Source organism: Mastomys coucha, unplaced genomic scaffold (assembly GCF_008632895.1).
Source record: "Mastomys coucha isolate ucsf_1 unplaced genomic scaffold, UCSF_Mcou_1 pScaffold2, whole genome shotgun sequence".
Taxonomy (NCBI): Eukaryota; Metazoa; Chordata; class Mammalia; order Rodentia; family Muridae; genus Mastomys; species Mastomys coucha.
The window spans coordinates 6,146,053-6,167,271 of record NW_022196902.1 but is presented as its reverse complement, the minus strand read 5'-3'; the positions used below and the strand labels follow the sequence as shown (position 1 = coordinate 6,167,271).

Genomic DNA, 21,219 nt, shown 5'->3' with positions numbered 1-21,219 from the left:
GAATCATTTATTCAGATTCCCTGTTTTGGCAGGCTGATGGCAGATCTTTTAAGGTAGCATAATTTAAAATCTTATCTCTGAGAATTGCATTTAGATATTTTGGTTATATGTGCCCTCCTGTCCCTTTTGACTCTTCCTCATCCCTCTCCCAACTTTTTATAACTCACTGTCTTAGTCACTTTTGTAGTGCTATGACTAAGTGCCATGAAGAAGTTAACTTCTAAAAGAAAGCACTCCACCAGGCTTGCTTATAGTTCCAATGAGTTTGTCCACTGAAGAAATACCTTAGAGCTTACATCTGATCCACAAGCAGAGAGATAGAGAGAGAGACAGACAGACAGACAGACAGACAGACAGAGATACAGAGACAGAGAGACAGAGAGACAAAGAGAGAGACAGAGAGGCAGAGAGACACAGAGACAGATAAGAGACAGAGAGACACAGAGAGAGGCAGACAGAGAGACAGATAAACAGAGATAGGGACAAAGAGACAGAGAGAGGGACACACAGAGAGAGAACCCACTAAGAATGGTGTGAGCTTTTGAAACCTCAAAGCTCATCTCCAGAGATGCACACCTCCTAATCTTTCCCAAAAGTTCCACCAATTTCAGACCAGGCATTCAAACATGTGGGCCTATGAGGTTCTTCTCATCCAAACCCCCATGGCCATTCAGTCACTGCTGCCTTTATGTGTGTGTGTGTGTGTGTGTGTGTGTGTGTGTATGTGTGGCCATCCACGGGAGCTGTTACAATATCAGGGGTCACATCCCAGCAGCCTTCAATTGCTTTAGCTAAGGGTGTGGCTGTATGAGCCCCTGCCCCATTTATGCTGGAACGTTGAGGGGTATGATCTTGTGAAGGTGTTTTGCAGGAGTGCAATAGCCCTGTCATGTATGGAAAGCAATGCTTTACAGCAGTCCTCCCCATCTCTGGCTCTGACAATCTTCCCAGCCCATCTTCTGTGATATTCCCCCAGCTTTGGGGAGAGGGGATGGACATAGTGTATTTTAAGATGAATCCTCTCAAATGTCTAAAATTGTAAATAAATAAATAAATTAATTAATTAATTAATAAACTTATCTGGTTTTCATTTATAGGGTGAGCTCTACAATTAGGCTTTGCATATATTCTCTTCAGGTGTCATAATGCATACATGAAGCTATCTTTGTGTTGTACTTCAGTGTTATATATTGTTAAATATTTACATATTGAATCTCAATTGGAGGTTTCTATCCCACTTTAGATCATTCAGTTCCCAGATAAAAGACACAGAACATAATTATAATAAGCCTTAACAGCACTAGAGCTGGGTAGTGCCTTATAAGCTATTAGTATCTACTATATCTACAGTCATCATAAGTTATAACTTGTCACGTTCCATCTGGCCACTCTTTAGTTAGTTAGTTAGTTTTTCAAGACAAGGTTTCTCTGTACAGCCCTGGCTGTCCTGGAACTCACTCTGTAGACCAGGCTGGCCTCAAACTCAGAAATCCACCTGCCTCTGCCTCCCAAGTGCTGAGATTAAAGGCGCACCGCCCGGCTCCATCTGACCACTCTGACCTACAATTGGTCAGCCCTTACAGGCATGTTTTCATGACTCACCTACCCTATGGCGTCTTCTACTCTCATTGTCCTGCTTCAGACCCCAATCCCAGGAACTTAAACCCTGCCTATCTCTCTCCCACCCAACTATCAGCTGTAGGCATCTTTATTAACGAATCAGGGATAAGTCGGGGGGGTGGGGGGCAAAGGTTACATAGCACCACTTGCTGTTTGTGAGGATCTCCTCGTCCCTGGCAACCTGGGCAAGTAATTAGAATTACAATACATAGCAACAGCCTAAACCAGTGTTTGGGTCTCTGTGGCCCTTACTGACCAGTTCTGGTGATTGTCTCTGCAGGTTATCCAGGCTGTGTTCTTCGGCATCTGTGTACTGACTGACCTCTCTAGTCTTCTAACCAGAGGCAGTGGGAACCAGGAGCAAGAACGACAACTCAGGAAGCTCATCTCTCTCCGGGACTGGACCCTGGCCGTGCTGGCCTTCCCTGTCGGGGTTGTGAGTATACTGCGGGATGTACTTAACACAAAAGAGATGTGGTTCCTACTTCAGATTTGGTTTTTATTTGTTTGTTTGTTTTTAATGGGGGCTCTTTATGGAAGAGTTCTTTCTTTAGCTGGTACTAGGAACAGAGCCCAGGACCTCATCGTGGCTTGCCCAAGGTTTCTGTGTTTGTTTTCCAATACTGCCAACACTACAGAAATTTTATAGTGTCATGGATTGGATGTCTGAGGTCTAGGAATCCTCGAGCTGGGTTTTTTTTTTTTTTTTTTTTTTTTTTGAGGCCTGTGTCTTTGGGTTTCAAGAAGACTGCCTTTATATTGTTATATTCTCGTCTTCTGTGCCAGTCTGGGCTTCAGTTCCCTCTTCTTCTTAACAGATCCATTTTAGGAATCAAAATTCTCTAATGGCTGCATTTAACGTCACCTACCTTTTTAGTGCCGAAATGTCATGTTGTGAGATTTAGAGGCCTGGGATACATCCATTTGGTGAGGGATTTGCCATGCAAACTCGAGGCCTGCATCCAATTCTCAGGAGCCATGTTAAAAAAACAAAACAAAACAAAACAAAGGAACAAATGCCAAAACAAACAAACAAACAAACAAACAATCAACCAAACCTCAAATCAAACCATCTGTGGTGACTTGCACTTGTAACCGTGGTGCTGTGGAGGAAGAGACATGGAGGGAGATCTCTGAGCCTAGCTGGCCAGCCAGGGTATCAGACCAGTAAGGGACACTCGAGTATGGCTTCTGAGGCTCAATACTTGAGTTCGTATTCTGCCCTCTACATGCATGGGCATGTATACATAGGTGCGTGTACCATGTGTACTCAGACACAGTGATACATGGGTTTGCAGAGCACAGGCTTCAGCCCCTCACATTTTCTTGAGCAGTCTGAACTTAAAATAATAATAATTGTTTGTTGGGTCAACTGTTTTAGCACTTTGAACGTAAGAGGAAATCAACATCAGCTAACATGTTATTTACCCAATGGCACCATTAGTGAGTGTTACTTTAAAAATGTCGCTCAATGATTGGGTCTGTCTGGCCCCATTGATTTTCTGTTTTCAGTTAGGTTCCCTCCGTAGCTCAGCCTCCTTCACAAATCAGGTAATTTTCCATTGTCTGCCCCAAACTGTGTTTCTTTAAAGGCCACATGAGACGCTGTAGATTTTTAGCTTGTGTGTAGCCAGAAGAATTAGGGAATTTTTGTGTCTCTATGGCTGTGAGAGAGAGTGTCTTCTGTAATGCAGCTTGAGAATTTTCAGTTGTTGCCTGATTCTGGAACAGACAGAAGCTCCAGGGACGTGGCTGGCATACGTACTGAGTCCAAGTTCACCATGAGGAATGTCAGAAAGTTCTTTAAAGCCTGCTGCTGGCTCTTTCCCACATTTGTCAAGTCTGGCTTGGCAGAAGCCTCTGTGTTCTTAGCGCTGAGTTGTCATTTTCTGTGTGCTGAATTGTATTTTCCTGGTTGAAGTAGCTCTGAGCTCCTGAGCCTAACACAAGGGCCAGAAGAACCTTAGGGTCCAACCATAAGGCAGTTCATCCCTCATCCCTTTCTTCTGAAGATCTCAAAGCATGAGTGTTCAGACGGAAGCTGTCCAGGGAATCTCTCAGTCTCCTGCTTAAATGTTTTGTGATTATATATATATTGCACATATGCATTATTATTATTATTGTTATTATTATTACATGTGTATATACTTGCAAGTATACATTATTGCATATATTTAATTTTATTTTTGTCTTTATACACTTAAAATACCGAGCCAATATGCTAACATACACCTGTAATCAATCCCAGCACTCTGGAGGCTGAGGCAGGAGGATTGTTGATTCAAGCCACCCTGGGCTGCATAGTGAAATCTTGTCTCAGAAGGTAATTTCAACTACCTTCTATGAATCACGTGAGAGAAAATCCCCATAACATAAACTGTGAAGACTTGGAGTTTCTGTGCAAAGGAATTATACCTTGAAATCCATGTGTCGATTTGTGCAATTATATCTGTGATTCGGAAGGGAGAGGAGTAATACTTTTCATCTCCACCATCTTCATGTCACACAGTGAACCTTCTGCGCATACACGCATACCTCTCCTGGTAAGCTCCTGACCGCAGGCCTTGTCTTGTCCCTGTGCCTCAATACACCCAGTGCTTCCTGGGATGCAGGAAGTGATCAGAGCTCTGCAGACTCACGGAATGAGTTAGAGTCAGTGATGGATCAGGTGTGCACTTCTCTTGGCATGAGTGCCATTGTCACTATTTCCAGCTTTTCCAGTCTCGTTCCTGAGTCATTTCCCTAAATTTTAAAACCGTTTCATGTTTCGTTCTCCTCCCATTCCTTCATCTCACCCCATGTTGATTGAAGTCTTTATAGGTACTCTCTGCATTCGAGATGGTTTCCTTTTTCTCCTCTCTCCTTGGCACTGCCAATGACATTGCATCTGTCGGCCCAGGTCTGCCATACTCCTTGCTCTAATGCAGAAAAGAATCATTTTGAGTTGAAAAAAGAAAAGAGAACCTGGTAGATGGATTACTCTAAAAGTCCACTCATTTTATTGCAAGGTCTATTTATGGGTGGTAGGAATTTAAAGCTATAAGCATTTTAACTCAAACTAAATCTTTACCCAAACCTTACCTTTGTCATTTACTCTCTCAGCTTTCCCTTCTGCAGGTAACTTCCCCTCATTTTTTTTTTCAGTGTCTCTACGTTCCTCTCTTACCTTTCGCCATGTCTCTCACCTCTGCCAAAGGGTCTGGAACTCCACTATAGCTGTCTTCCTATCATTAAAGTCTTTGCTCCATGTTCTTTCCTTCATTTGGTGATGCTCCGAGAAATCACCAGGAGAGGAATGTCACTCTCCCAGAAGTTCATGGCCTAGAGATGTTGTCTCACTTGAAGATCCCTTGGCTGCAGAAGGATGAGCTCAGCATTAGTGCCTAGCATCCAGTGGGCACACAGTTATAATGGCCACAGGTCCCTGTGGTCTAAGAATGCTTTATCAGGTCAGGCGACTAAGGTTAGCTTGTGAAGCAAGAGCTTTTACCATCTTGATTAACACAGAATCTCACAGGCAAAACATCCCAATATCATCTCCAAGTCAGAGAAGCAGGAGCCTAGCTTGAGCCTCCTCAGGGGGAAGGGGCAGAGGCTGGGCTTTGAAGCCCATCTAGTTCCCAGAGATGTCCCAGCTCTATTACTCTGGTTAAAGGGTGACTGCCAACCTTACAAAGTTGTCCCTGCTGTTTTGTACTGGCTTCCTTGGTCACTCTCTCGCTCAGTTTATGATTGGGAAAGCTTCATGTTTTAGGCAAAGAACATAAGAACAAAACAGTGGAAGATATCATCTCTGCTCAAACTGTTCTGAAAAATATTTCTTGGCCAGAGCTTTTCTTGGTCCGTGTCCTGTCCTGTCCTGTCTGTCTGTCTGTCTGTCTCTGTCTGTCTGTCTGTCTGTCTGTCTGTGTGTCTGTCTCTGTCTCTTTGTCTTCCCTGCCCCAGTCTTTCTCCTACAACCAAAGCAGCAGGAAAGACACTCATAGGTCATCTAGGATTGGTAGATTTTTACTTTGCTGCTTCCTCCAGGGACAAGGTTAATTGTGAACTGACAGTAATTGCATTATTTGAGCATGAAGTAATGAAAAAGATTTGGAGAACTTTGGATCTTACACAGGCATCTTCTTGGTCCCTTTTACCCCAAGGGTATGTAAGAACACGGAAACATCCCAATCACAGATAATTAAAGTGTACTTACTTGGAGGACCAGGCCGGGTGGCCTACCCGAACATACGCTATCATCTTTGGCAGTGTAGATTCCCATAAAAAGCAAAGCTGGTCTTGATTAGTGATGCTAATGGCCACACACCCTCCCTCCCCTGCTCCCCTCCTTTCCCCCCCCACCCCCCGCCCCGGTAGTTTTGAGGCTCATTTTGTAGGATTAATCCTCAGGAGGCTGTTCTTGCCATGAGCAGTTTATTTCTCAACTCCGTCACCCTTTCAGAGAATCGTTACAGACGATTCTGTGACATAATGTGGTCTGGAAGCACGGAAGTTTCTTAGGAGTAGTCCAGGGAAGACCTTTTTGTCTCCCATGACTTCACTGTCACTTGAGCCAGCAGATCCATTTTAGTTAAGGAAGTAGGTATTCCTATTTAACTACAAGAGAAAATAAAAGAGCTTGAAGAGTTTGAAATTGCCCCTCTCAGAAATTCTAAATGTGTCTCTGACTGTCATCCATTTTTGCTCCTTGAAGCCCATGAAAACCTATTCATCTGCAGCTGCTGAGCTTGAATAGTACCCATAATCAAATCTTACCATGGCACCAGTATATCTTTGTCCTGGTGCTGACTTGGGTTGATCCAGGCCAGATGCTGCCCTAAGTATCCCAATGTGGAGAAGTAAATATCCCCGCAAGGGGTGGGTCTGTGGAAGCCCCAGAGGTTTGGATCTGTTCTATCCTGGGCTGGGCATCCGGGATGTCATTGCAAATCTGCATGCGCATAAATGAGCTTTCTGGAGTTTGTTGGAGTTTTTTGGAGTTTTTTGGAGATCCTATGGAATTTAGTTTCAAAACGGTTTACTAAGTAACTATTTCTGGTGTTATAATCATGTCTTGTAAACACTTAAAGATTTTACATGTACCGACCAACTGTCGGCTAGTGCTAGTGAGGAAGACTGTATGGTAGCTCTCTCAGAAATACAAGGAAAGCTAAATTTGAAACCTCATTTCAAACTCCAAGAAAAAAGAACTTTGGAATTCCCGAGAGTTTTCATTATATTAGCTAAATCTAAGCTATCTTTAAAGTTTTTGAGGTGGACATAAATTGTACTCCTATAATTCAGGAAACAAGAAACATTGATTTCTTGTTGACTTTTAAATGCAAGAGTTGGCTTAGATGGGAAAAATGTATATAAGTATCAGTTGTTAATTTATAAGTATTACTTGCTAAAGAATTTTTAAAAACTTTTATTATATTTATTTCTGTGTGTCTGTGTGTATATACATATATGGGGAACATGCCTTAGCTTATGAAGATTGGAGGACAACTTTGCAGAGTTGGTTCTTTCCTACCGCCACGTGGGTCCCGTTGATACAACTCAGGGCGTCTGGCTGAGCAGTAAGTGCCATTAGGTGGCAAACCAGCTCAACAGCGTTTAATTACTAGTTTTCATATATGTTAATCTAGCACACGATCGAAATTAATTTGATTCTAGTTGAGATTACAACCAAAACTAAATCTGTTTCCTTCTTTTGTTGAAACCTAAAGGGAAATATTTTTGAAGCTCCTCATTTTATTTATGGTGTAAATTCTGGATTTAACTTTAAAGTACACTTAAAACATTTTCATGTAAGTATCTAAAATCTAGTTTCTTTGAGCCTTAGCTGTTATCTTGTTCCTATAAATCTTGCCTTCCTTTCTTTTTGCCTCTGAGATATTAAAATGAAAACATTAGTCAATTAATTGTTCATTGTAAAAACCTAGTTTGCAGCAGTGGGCAAAGTGCTTGCTGCATAGCTTGGTGACCTGAGTTCCATCCCTGGGATCTGAAAGACCCCCAGAACTAGGGAGATCCTTACTCAAGTCTCGGGATGATGCGACCACCCAATAACTCACGAGAGACCGAACTTGCTGCAATCACATGAGGTTTATTGGGGATAGGCCGGTACCGGGGTTGATCTCGTGACCATGCTGGCCAGAGGAGTTAGACCCCGAACACAAGAAGTAAGGGATATTTAAAAAGAAAAGCCACAGGTTGGGGGCAGGGAAAGGGTTACCAAGGAAACAACATAAAAACAGTGGAAAATTTCAGAGGGACCCAACCCAAGGTATTCAGTTAGGGAGGGGAACATATTAATTCTAGGAATGTAATCTCCATCTACCAGTCGACCGGGTGGAGAGTCTCATAAACCAGTAGACCTTCATTCTTAGTTCTGCCCTCATTGTGGATCATTCAGGAGGGGCAGGTATCGGGAACTAGAGCCCTGAGGCTCTGAGTTAGCCAACTTCCTGGAACTACCTACTTCACATTTTTGGCTTGATACAGAGGTTTTCCATGCCCCCTTGTAGGTAAAGGTTACGCATTATACATACATTTCTATTAAATGCCCTCATTTTAAATTCTAAGATTCTCCAGCCTTTCAGATCCACTATGGAAGGAGAAAACTGACTCCAAAAAGTTGTCCTCTACTTCTCTTGATCCACGCCACAAATGCCTATACACATGTGTGCCCCCTCCAGAGTAAGGAAATATATTAACCAGAACCTTGTCCAATTTCTGTGGAGTTAATCATGTGTTTGCCCCTTCACAGGAACAAGGAGTTGAGTTTAATTTCCCAGTGGCAGAAGGTTCAGAGGTGAAGAGCCCTTCAAAATCAAGTGGTCAAAATTATCCATTATGATCTATTGCAAGGTAGATTTAAGAGCAAGATCTCACTGCAGCAAGACATTTAAATTTGTCAGGTTTCACTTTAAGGAGACCAGCCTTACTAATTAGCCACATTAGCATGTGCATAGCAGTAGACAGTAAACAGCCCTGTCTAAGGTAATTCTGGAAGACTTCTCAGAAATACTGATTTTTGAGCTCTGTTGTGAGAGGTGGGTACTGGAAAATGAACACCAGTCCTTGAAAAGACATCAAGTTGCTCTCTAACCTTTAGAGAATGTCCATATTTTTAAATGCTGGGTCTTACTTGATTCATACATAGATCCCAAGATGCGATGCGTGCTAGGAATGTAGGCTGCCCTGGTTCGGCCGGTACCAAGTTGGGACAAAGAGGACTGTCCCACTTGGTTTCTTTGCTTTTCTGTTTATTGTTCACACAGTGAAGGACTAAGAAGTAAGGATCTTGAATGTAAATTAGTGGTTCGCCCAAGTCTAAAGGCATGAATGAGAAGGAGTTATCACATTGGCAAATGAGCCTAAGGAGCTTTACCTCTCCTTATTGTCTTACAAATCCACTAAGACATAAGATGAATGCCTTCACACAGGTGCAGATGACTAGACAGAAACAAGTGTCAGTGTTCCCCTGTCCAGGGAATAAAATGAGTGAGCAAGTGCCCAGGAGAACACTATTACAGTAGAAAAAAAAATCACCATTGAATTAACAACGGAAAACAGCCTCCAGATGTATTGACACAGTTAATGTTTATGTCTGAATATCCAGAAGTGCTAACTGCAGCTTTGCCACGCCCCCTATTATCTTGGGGTTTTTGAGAACACATCATGTACCCAGGGGCCTTTGCTGTTGCCTCTGATTTTAGTCTAGCCTGTAAACAAGCAATTCCACTTGGACTTCCCAGAGTTCTCACCACTTCCCTTCCCTGGATGGTATAACCTAAGAGCTAAGGTCTATCTTCTAACCCTGGGTTCCCTTCGGTCCAGGTACAATGCTAATGAGAGCTTTGCTAGTGATCCGTTTACCTCTTCCTGCACTTAAGAATGAGCACCCAACATTCTCACCTTATTTCCCAGATAGGATGAGCTGCCAGTGTATGGTTGGGGCAACTGTTAAATGGTGCTACAAAACCAAGCAGGATGGAACCTAAGCCTACGCCAAGAGGGGTGCTTGCTTTTAAACATGCCACCTAAGCGTTCTGACCCAGCAGACTCAATATTTGCCTGATTGACATTTTCTGCCCTTCACATAGAGCCTGAGCCAATGTTTCTAACCTGGAGGGCATATCAGAGTGAGGAAAAGTAGTCTGTAGAATCCAGATAAAAGTTTTATTTTGTCTTTTTTTTTAAGGCTCACAAGAGACTGTTGCTGCTGCTTATCCTGGATAGATGGTTTCGTGCCAGTGACACCAGGCTTTGGTACGGCTTTATAGAGCCGTTTGAAAAGGACCCGTTTTGTTAAGAAAGAAAAATATTTCCTACTTTGTCTTCTCATTTCCACAATTGTATATAGCCATAAGTACCACAGACTTACCCAATGTATTATTTAAAGTATGTTAAAATAAGTTTTTATCCTGTGGATTGGCTACTTTTTAAAAAAGGAAAAAGGTAGCTAATTGGACTTGGTATTATGTTGAAAATACCTGCAAGTTCTAAGAAATCACAGTTTGAAGCTGCACAACCATAAAATTTTTTTATTTAGCAAGAATGATCTAGTGCATTCCATTCATGCACATATCCTAATAAATGAATTATACCTAGCCAAAAAAATTTTTACTATGAATTCCCAAAAGCCATTGTGTTCTGTTTTACCAAGAACACTTGCCATTAAATCTCCTTGTAAATTTGTAATGTGTGGATCCAACTATTTTTGACAAGGATTTGAGGTGGTGCTAAGTTCCATTAAATGGTCAGATTCATTCCAGCCTCAGCATCCTGAGTCACTGTATTGTTCAGCAAAGGACTCCTAGGAATAATCTCGACTAGCTAAGTGCCTTCATGATGTAAGAGACTCACAAGAACTTTCTTACACTTTTATATACCCTCAGAGTGAGCAGAAACTTCCTAGGTAGACAGACATAGTCAATCAAGTTGTGTTGAGCATTAGATATAAGTAACCACATTAATAACTATCATGTGATTTTACTAACTATGAATCATACCGGGGACATTAGATAACAAAAAGATAACAAGAAACTTGTTTCTTCAGGTTGTGCTAATGGAGGGAAAGCTGTTGCCATCAACTCAGGCCACTCTGTTTCTCTCATGTCCAGGAAAAGTACTTGACATTTTGGACCCAGTCAATGATGTTTGATAAACTGTTGTTCCTGAAGAGCCTCAAGAAAAGGGAGTAGTGTGGGTTTTGGATGAGAAATGTCTTCTGTAGGCCCGTATACTTGATCACCTGCTCCACAGTTGGTGGAACTATCTGAGAAGGGAATGGACCCTCAGGAGGTAGACCCTTTTAGGAGGAAGTATGTTCCTGAGGGTGTAGGATATATGATCACACTGTGAACTGTGAGACTGTTGTTTACTGGAAAAAAACTGTTTCTAGTTGTAGTGTGGCTCAGCTGTTAGCACACACCTTTAATCCCGTTGGCTGGGATACAGACACACCCTTAGCACACACCTTTAATCCTAAACAATGAAGCCAAAGTTAGTTTGTAGATGGAAGCACACTTAATGTCCAATTGAGTGACGAAGTGATGAATCAAAGAAAGATTTGACACAATAGGATGTTCTGTCAACTCTAATGCTAAAGAAAAGGGAAACTACTTAAGAGAGAGCAACGCAGAGAGGAAGGAGGCAGTTTTACTGAGACAGTTGTATAGAGACAGATTTTAGAGAGAGAACAAGCTAGATGGAGGTGAATACAGAAGAAGCCAGAGAGGGAGAAGGAGCCAGAAAATTAGAACAGATTGCTAGATTTAGTTTGAGGCCAAGCAGAGCAGTACAATCAGAGGCTGAGAGACAAGTCATATGAAATCAGTCAGGTTGGAGAGGAGTTTGAGCCAGAACAGCTGAGTTGAACCAGCCAGGTAGAGCTCGAAAAGAATAAAAAAAAGTGAGCATATTCAGCCACAAGTCTCAGAGGCTGAAAACATTCTCGGCCGAGATTAGATTTTCCGGAGGCTAGAAGCTTCTAGGACCAGACCTAGGCCTAGGTTAGCAGGTAGAGCCAGTAAGCCTCATGGACAACAGTTACTTCAGGCAAATATAAGTTACTTTTACAGCGGGCTTAAAGCTTCATAGCTTGGCCCTGTTGCTCGTTCTCTGCTTGCTGACTGCCCAGCGGGGCTCACACTCCTGACATCATGCCTCCCCACTGTGATGGAGTCTCACTCTCTGGAATTATAAACCAAAATCAATATTTTCTTCTTTGAGTTGCTTTTGTTCATGGTATTTTATCACAGCAACATAAAGTAACTAATGCAGTAAGTAAGGGAAGAGAAAGAAGAAATTACTATAGGGAAAAAAAAAAGTTACCCCCATGAATTGGTTTTCTCCCAGTTTCTTAATTCTTTTGACAGATCAGCATCAATCCTGTCTTCTCGAACTGCAAATACTCTAATAACCAGTGGTTCTCACCCCTTGTTCCTTCATTGAGAAGTGTGCTTCATATAGACAGACGGGGTGGGGGGTGGGGCGAGAGAGAAAGATCTATCATATGAGGTTCAGCAATTCATGAGGTGGCTGAAGCAGATGACAGAGAATTCATATGCATCAAATGCAGAGGGAAGATGCCTTTCAGGGCTGCCAGGCAGACTGCTGACACGTGGAATGTGCAGCTGCATCTTTGGCCTATTTTGGTTGCTTTACTTTCTGCTTTACTTAGAGCAGAGATCATGACTGAAAAATTTAGAAGTGTGGAAGTCCATGCAAATTTCCCAGAGTAAGCGTTCATTAATTTATAAACTCCTGAAAAATGTCCTCATAGTACTATTTATGTTTGGGGAAATAATCATATTTTCAAATGTGCCTGCACTTAGAGATGCTCATGCTTAAAGTTAGTGGGCATATTATTTGTAAAAGAAAATAGAATCTTGATGTGGTGTTGATTTAAAGATATCAAACAAGTGCATTAATGCTCCCCTCAGGTTTGTTCCTAATTGCCACCTAAGTGCAGAGTATGCTGTTCTTCTCTGTTATACACAAAGTATTTGTCTAGTTGTTTATGCATGTAGTCTAGGATGACCAAAACACAGAAGATCATAACCTTCCTCCCACCACCAAAACAATTCAAACCCAATGGGAAAGGCCCCTGTGAGTTCCTTGGCATCCTGGCACAGTGCTTAGGTATTTTGTTTTATCAATCTTTATTGAAATATGTTTTCAACAAGTGAATTTATATTAATTAATGATCACAGAGTACATTTTAAAATAAATTTATAATATATAATGAGAAGAGAAATTCAGGCTAACATGAGCATCTAAGCTCTTTCTGTTACAGGCAAGGTAATTTTGACAGAGCCAAAAGGAAACCAGAAGATTTCTAGATGAACTTGAAATCAAAGGAAGTCGTGGTAATTGGATGGTACTGACAGATGATGAAATGATTTGATTTTCATACATCATTTTATACTGCATGGATTTGCTTGCTAGGTAGACCAGAAAGCCTTGATGGTGACCAGATGGCCTTGTTGCTTATGCAAAGCTGTAGGTACTCTGTTGCTTTTGAGTACCTAAAGACTGCTCACTACTATGGTCACCTATCTCCTGTTTCCTCATTTTTCTTGAGACTGTTGAGCTTCATTTAGCCACCATTCACTTTCCGGTATTAAAATAATATTTACAGTAATGCTATTTTCAAATTACTTGAATATGTTGTCTCATTGACCTCATCACTTGTTGGATGCTTCAAAAAAAGTAGAATTAAATTAATCCATTAAGTTTTATTAAATTATCTAAATTATATTTTTCTTAATTTTATTCCAAGATCACAACCTTAAATTCCAGTTGCATTCAGCTAGACAGCTTTCCTGTGTACTTGAGGCTCCCCTTTAGATAACTATGCTAATTTAATTGTATATATAACTAGACTGTAGTCCTCCTTTACTAAAAATTAAAGAGGAATATAGAAACAGTAGGGGTTTGATTAGTTAATCCTTTTATAATGGGCAAGGTTTTATGTTGCTTTAGAAAATAAGCTGTTTACATCACTAATTTATTGACAGTGGTTCTCAAACATAAAACATGTCTGCATGTGAACTGTATGGAGACCAGATTAATTATTTTGTTTGCTATCACATGTCAAAGAGACAAGGATTTATCTCATTTATTTTGATGTGGAATTCAATTTAGAATGGATGTAACTTGGAATTCCTGAAAAGGTTACCTATTGTATCCATACTGCTAGGATGGCCCACGCGATGGGAGTGATCTCAGCTGTGTGAGACATGAGGCAGCCATTCCGGAGGAAGCTTCTCAGGCATCTTGGTGGGGATAATCCAGACTCAAACCATTGCCGGACCCGCCCACAGAAGCTGATGCTCTAGGGAGTAACTTGCATGTGGATAATTAGGAGTGTGAGCAAGGCCAAGCTCCAACATGAAGTCAGGAGCAGCAGGTAGTCAGTATTGCTTCTTTATCCTGTAGGTAGGAATTTCCTAGAAGGAGGCTGCACATGGTCAAATGCTCTCACTGAGGTGCTTCAGATTCCACTAACACACTTGTGATGAGCAAAGATAATGGATTTTCACATTTAATTCTGCTGCCTTATGGCCTTGTGTATCATGTCTGGTCTAGCGCACCAACTTAGTGAATTTTAAAGTATGTGCACAAATGCTCTGTCTCTGTGTGTGTGTGTGTGTGTGTCTTTGTGGCATGTGTATGTGCACATTTGTGTGTGTGTGCATGCTTCTTCCTCAGAATCGTTACCTGTATTCACTCATCTGATTCTGCTGCCTTGTGTATCATGTCTGGTCTAGCGCACCAACTTAGTGAATTTTAAAGTATGTGCACAAATGCTCTGTGTGTGTGTGTGTGTGTGTGTGTGTGTGTGTCTTTGTGGCATGTGTATGTGCACATTTGTGTGTGTGTGCATGCTTCTTCCTCAGAATCATTACCTGTATTCACTCATCTGAAAGTCTTGAGTTCTTGACAACCACAGGCTTTTCTGGAGGACTCAGGATTAGTTCTGAAAGGTTCTGGCATTTAGTTCATTCACGCATCCGTGTATTTGTTCATCTGAAAATATCTAATACATTTTATGTTCAACAAAGGGCTTATAGAGCATAAAAGCAATGATGTGGGGTTTCTTACCACCTGCTTCAGACTCTGAGTTCGTTACTTATTCCTTCAGATGCTGGGAAAGTGATTTGATTTCTCTGAATTTCTTTCTTCATCTATAAAACCTGAAACACAATCCTAGATATTGCTTGAAGTATTTACCTCAACATAATTGTTATGTCAAAAGATCTTGCTTATCAAGCCTCCTACCCCATATATTATAGAGGCTACACAACTGTAAGCTAGCCATATTAAAGCACAGAGAAAGATTACACTTATAAAACCATTTATTTATTTATTTATTTATTTATTTATTTATTTATTTATTTATGGCTTTTTAAGACAGGGTTTCTCTGTATAACCCTGACTGTCCTGGAACTCACTCTGTAGACCAGGCTGACCTCGAACTCAGAAATCCACCTGCCTCTGCCTCCCAAGTGCTTGGATTAAAGGTGTGCGCCACCACTGCCCGGCCATAAAACCATTTAAGAATGAAAAAAATTGTAGTAATGGAAAGAAACCAATGATTGCCAAGTACAGGCAAGGTGGGCTACACAGGGACATTTTGTGTGTGTGTGTGTGTGTGTGTGTGTGTGTGAAAGAAATTCTTCTGTGGTCACGGTCATTGACAGTGGCTCTACAAATGGGTACTGTGATAAATTTCGTAGTACAACATACTTTACTGTTCTCTCACAGAGTGCATGTAAAATCTGGCGCAATCCATATATAGTCTTTTTAGCTAAAGTACAACGACATCCAGTATAAAGCTTTGGCTTACTAGGAAGACCAGAATGCTCTCTTGGTGATAACAAAATGGCCTTGTTTATGCAAAGCTGTAGACGCTCTGTTTTTTTGAGTTCCATGGCTGTGGGAGATGATACCACTAGCAAGAGCTAGTTAGCTGGGCCATTTGGTAATTCTACTGTTAGGTGTTTGAGGAACCTCCATGCTGACTAAAACCTCCATACTGATGGCACTAATGGCTGCACCAGTATGCCTTCCCACTAGCAGTGAACTAGGCTTCTATTTCTTCCACATCCTTGCCAGAGTTTACTATCATTTGTTTTCATGAGAATAGCTATTTTGACTGTAGGGAGATAGAATCTCAAAGCTTTGTTTTTAATTTATTGCAAGCTATGGTTATAAAACACATGAACTTAGACATGTGAGTTTGGGAAGGTGCATGTAGCCAAGTAATGAGGTGCCTGAAAGAGGTTGTGAAGTGTGAGAAGCACACTTTGGAGTCATTTTACAGTGCGAGTTTTGATTCTATCTTGCAAGAAAGTAAGAACTGTGGGTAGCTTTTAGCTCTGTTCTTTATAGGTAAATGTGAGACCAAGATGAAACATAGTATTAAAAGAAAACTAAAGCCAGTAAACCAGGCTAAGAAGTTACTATGAAACTTGAAAGAGAAAGGGTTGATTAGTGAGTACATTAAATAAGTTATGGTGTGTTGAGATGATTCGATTCTATGATATACTTAGATTATCTCTGGGCTGGAGAAATGTTCAGTGGTTAAGAGCATTTAGTGCTCTTACAGATGACTCAGGTTCGGTTCTCAGCACTGACATGGTGGCTCACAACCATCTGTAACTCCCAATCCAAGGATTCCAGTACACCCTTCTGGCATCCAAGAGCACCAGACACATATGTGGTACACATACATACATGAAGGCCTACACTCAAGCACATACAATGCAAATAAATACATCTTAAAAAATAAGGTCTCCAATTATATAAGACTAGGTATAAACAAAAATGGGATACACTTTAATGCATATAAAAAAGATCTTGAAATGTATAACCCACCTTTGACCTGTAAAAGTTGAAATTGCATTTTTTTTTACTTTTTATACAACTGTTTATGAATACTTACATATTAGAATTAATGCTTAAGTATGTCTCTTCTATATGTCTACATTGATGATATTGTCTTCGCTGAGTTTCCTATAAGTAGGTTTCAAGATGGTATATTGGTGCTTTGTTATTACACAACCCAGGGGAAATTAATTTGTAAAGAAAAGATATGATTTTGACTCATGGTCCTGGAGTTGTTAGGTCTAGGTACCTCTTTTAGTGACAACCTGCATACTGTCATAAGTGCTGGGCAGTACAGAATGTCACATGAGAAAATACTGGGAACACATGAATATGTGTCTGCCTGTTCTCTCTTCCTCGTGTTTCAAAGCCATCAGGATTCAGGACTCAAACCTATGAATGACCTTAACTCAACCTGCTTACTTTCCAAAGTCTTCACTTCTAAATACCATCATTAGATTAAATTTCACCCTTTTAATTTAATTAACATGTAATTTTGGAGATTAAACTTCTGTGTGAGGTCAGAAGAGAGTTCGGATGCATTATGTTCAGAGCATAACAGAGGGAAATTTTTTTTTTTAGGTTTGTTTTTCTAGACAGGGTGTTTCTGTGTAGTCCTAACTGTCCTGGAACTCACTTTGTAGATGAGGCTGGCCTCAAACTCAGAAATATACCTGCCTCTGCCTCCCAAGTGCTGGGATTAAAGGCATGCACCACCACTGCCTGGCTCAGAGGGAAATTTTTATAGAAGGGGATGCCTGCTGGAGAGAGATCTGTCTGGAAGAGAAGGCAGTACTAGGCAGAGAGAGAACCTGGACCACACAGTGATTGTAATGGAGGAATACTGAGGGCTCTATTGCTGGTCTCAGAGTATCTGATGCAAAAATCTATCAGAAAATCACTTTAAAGGGGAGAAAGGATTTATCCTTGTTAACAGTATTAGGGATTTCTGTGGTCAATTCACTCTTTTATGTTTAGGACTATAGTTTGGCAGAGCATCAGGGTGTGGGGCATGTCATAGAACAGAATGGCAACCAGGAAGCAGTAAAAGAGAATGAGAAAAAAGACTAGAAACACAAATATATGTTTCAGGAATATAACCTCTGCTGGCTTATTGTCTTCAACTAGAGCCAGTTGCCTCTTGTTTCTACCACCGACCCAAAGCCCATTAAGTTATGAATCCATCAAGGGTTAGTTCATTGTCAAGACCACAGCCTTTCTAATCTAATCGCCTTTTAACACTGTTACAAAGAGGACTAAGAGTTTAGCGTGTGAGCTTCTATGGATAAATAGATCCAAACAACAGTCAAAACGGGCCTTCAGAGTTGTCCAGAACTGACAGAGTGAGGCTGAGCTTTGGCCTTCTTGCACCAGCTTGCTACTGGATTGGACCTGCCTTCAAGGAAGGATCATGACCATAGGCAAAGCAGTTAACCATGGCTTAGGACAAGTCTCAGTGAGCTTTACAACCTAAAGCTGCCAGTGACTGGTACTGAGAATGGTTAAGGTTAGATGTGTATGCCCTATGAGGACAGCCAGGAGACATACGACAGTACGGGTTGCTTATCGGCATGCATATAAAACACATTTTTGGATTCTGCATACCTTGTTTAATTTCTACATCTAGCTTTCACCCACATTGAGATATAGGAGGAAAAATAATTCTTAGTTCAAAAGTTAGTCTATGAAATTCACTTTTTATTTAAAAGGTCTTTGCAATTAGGAATAGAGGGTAAGTTATTTATCTTGGCAAACAGAACCTTCTCTAGCTTTGCCTTTTACTGAAAGCACAGCTCCTCTATGGGCTGAGGTCCGTCCACTATGTAGTATGAGTTCAGCCTTCAAGTCTTCCTGACTGGTCACAGTCCACACACACAGTCTTATGATTCTGATACCTGAGTTTGTCTCTTAGGCACTCCAGTTTCTATGTTTGATAGTGTTCTGGTATTTTTACTACTTTTTTGTAATTTTTTCTTTTACTAGCTTCTAATTATTTCTTTTTTCTGCTTCTATGCTCAGCCATACGTTTAAAGATGAATTTTTAATAATTTATTTAGAATCTAGAGTTTCAAAGTTATCTTTACCAAAGAAAACATTTTCATATTCTTCACATGACTTTACTTTTGGTCTTTCTTTATTGCCTCGTCTCAATTTTGTTGTGTTTCAAAAGATATATATATATATTCTTTGGTCAATTTTGTCTAATGGAGAATTATTTGATCATAAATTATTATTATTCCCACATAACTTTTCTGCTTTGTATTATTTAGTTGCCTTCTTAGCCCAGTTCTCTATGTGATTCTTATTGCAGCATCCTTTAATTCATTACAAATGATTTCTCTTCTAGTGATTGCCCATCTTTACGTAGGTTATTTCTAGAGCAGCTCCTTTACCCCAGAGATAGATGATGGAACTGAGCCAGGACAGATAGATTCTTCCTGTTTCTCTTTACCTTGCCCTAGAGAATGGTTCTTTTTTACTCCCGACTAATCTCATTCTCCCTGACTTACTCTTATCATTACCCAGGTATCTGGTAACATGTAGATTATCCTTTGTCAGGTGAGCATGCGTAGATGGTCAGGCTTGTTACCACCAATCTTTCTTGCTGACTTTACCATGCCCACATCTGCTAGTACAGAGAAGACATGCTGGCCTGTTCCCCGAAGCCAAGCGGATATCAGAATGTCTTCCCAGCATTCTTGTGCATGGAGACCTCATGTTCTTCGTCAAGGTCATTTAATGTTCCTCGGGTGGTTACCACCTCCAAGTGCTCTCTGTACTGCTTACTCAGTCAAGTGGAGACAAGACCTCGTTTCTATTCTTGGAGTTGTCCCCTTGCTCAACTGCTCCAGCAGCCTTCTTGATGAACAGGGTTCATGTTATGAATGTTTCCATCAGTTCCATCTCTATGTCTCAGAATCCTTATTTTTGGTTGACTTCAGGAAAGGGAGCATTTAGATTTGTTCTGATTTAGAAGTCTAAAGGCTCACTGTAGGGTGAAAAGCAGGTGAAGAAGAGGACATGCATGACCTGCAGGGACAAAAATGGAGAAGAGCCTGAGGAAAAGGAGGTCCAGTGACAGGGATGTAGCTCAAGGGGAGGCCCCAAGACCTGTCACTATTACAGAGGCTATGGAGCATTCAGAAAAAAAGGGCCTATCATGACTGCTCTCTGAAAGACCCAACAAGCAGCTGAAAGAGTCAGATGCAGATATTTATACCCAGCCAATGGGCAGAAGCTGCTGACCCCTGTGGTTGAATTAGGGAAAAGCTGGAAGAAGCTGAGGAGGAGGGCAACCCTGTAGGAAGACCAGCAATCTCAAATAAGCTGGACCCCTGAGATCTCTTGGACACTGAGCCACCAACCAGGAAGCATACACCAGCTCATATGAGGCCCCAATGCATACAGCAGAGTTTTGCAGGGTCTGGGTTCAGTCAGAGATGTACCTAACCCTCTAGAGACTGGAGGCCCCAGGGAGTGGGGAGGTCTAGGGGAAGGTAGGGAGTGGGGAAGATGGGGACATCCTCTTGGAGACAGGGTGGGAGGGAGGAGGTATGGAATGTGGAACAGTCAGAGGGTGGACCAGAAGGGGAATAAAGGACTGTAAAAAAGGATTAAAAAAAAAGATCTGAGAAGGACTGCTTTGTGAAGTCAGCCTCAGGAGTGTTCCTTTCCTTACATATTGGAAAACAAAGCCCCCACAGAGAACAGAAAAGAAAAATGGTTTCAACAGGAAGAAAACTGATCACATTAAAACGGTATTGTCCTTGTGGGTGATGCGAGAGATAACACATACAACAGATATCATAATTTATTTCTGAAAATTTGCATTGAGTACCCTCTGTGTGCCGGGTTGTAGGGAACAAGCAACAAATGAACTAATGTTCCCTTTTTCAGGCCCTTCCCTTCTCACAAAGGATCCACACAGTGAACAATTGGACGCAACAAAAGACAAGAGTCTGTTCTCTGTTGGGGTGTGTGGTAGAGAATGCCAGCACAGGGAAATGCTTAGTGGAAGGAAACCCTCTGTTAGAGGTGCCATGTAAGCCAGACAGACCCATAGGAGTAGGGAGTGCAGCCATGGGACAGCGGAGGACAGCATTCCTGGCCAGGAGTAGAAAAGCTCCTGGTCCCTGGAGCAAGAAAGAGCTTAGCTAGCTTTAAGAAGAATCACACTGCCAGTTGGAGAGTAGGAATCACAAGCTGAGGTTGGAAGGGAAGGAAAGAGCAGACCATGTGGCCGACTCAAGAGCATGGTATTTATGTCATGTGACTCTGGAGATAATCAAGGACCTAATGCCAATAAATATAGCTACCTTTGAAAGCTATCAAAAAGGTGAAGTTTGAAAGCTAGGAAAAACTGGCATAAGATCAACTTACACATTCAAAACTTTTCGTAGAAAGATGACAACTTCAAAAATGACTTCATCAGAATACATAGGATAAAGACACCATTTATAGATTCATATTTTTTTCATTTATTGAAAATAGATTTTTCTCACATAATAAATCCTGATTATGGATTCCCTCCTTCTACTCCTCCTAGTGCCCCCATCTGCCCTCCCATCCTGTTCTCCCCCCCTCCATTTCTGTCTCTCATTAGAAAATAAACAGGCTTCTAAGGGGTAATAATAAAATAAACTATATTCCCCTACACTGGGGCACAGAACCTTCACAGGGCAGAGGTCCTCTCCTCCTATTGATGATCGAATT

At 41.3% G+C, this 21,219-nt stretch overlaps 1 protein-coding gene across 4 annotated transcripts in view; it reads left to right on the top strand.

Annotated features, from left to right (window-relative positions):
* Aig1 (androgen induced 1) overlaps positions 1 to 21,219 on the top strand; it is a 235,147-nt gene that overhangs the window by 39,943 nt on the left and 173,985 nt on the right. For all 4 annotated transcript variants that reach the window (XM_031380452.1, XM_031380451.1, XM_031380453.1 and 1 more), the window contains exon 2: positions 1,901 to 2,056. In XM_031380452.1, the coding sequence (XP_031236312.1) occupies positions 1,901 to 2,056 (156 nt within the window). The remainder of the gene's footprint in view (positions 1 to 1,900; positions 2,057 to 21,219) is intronic.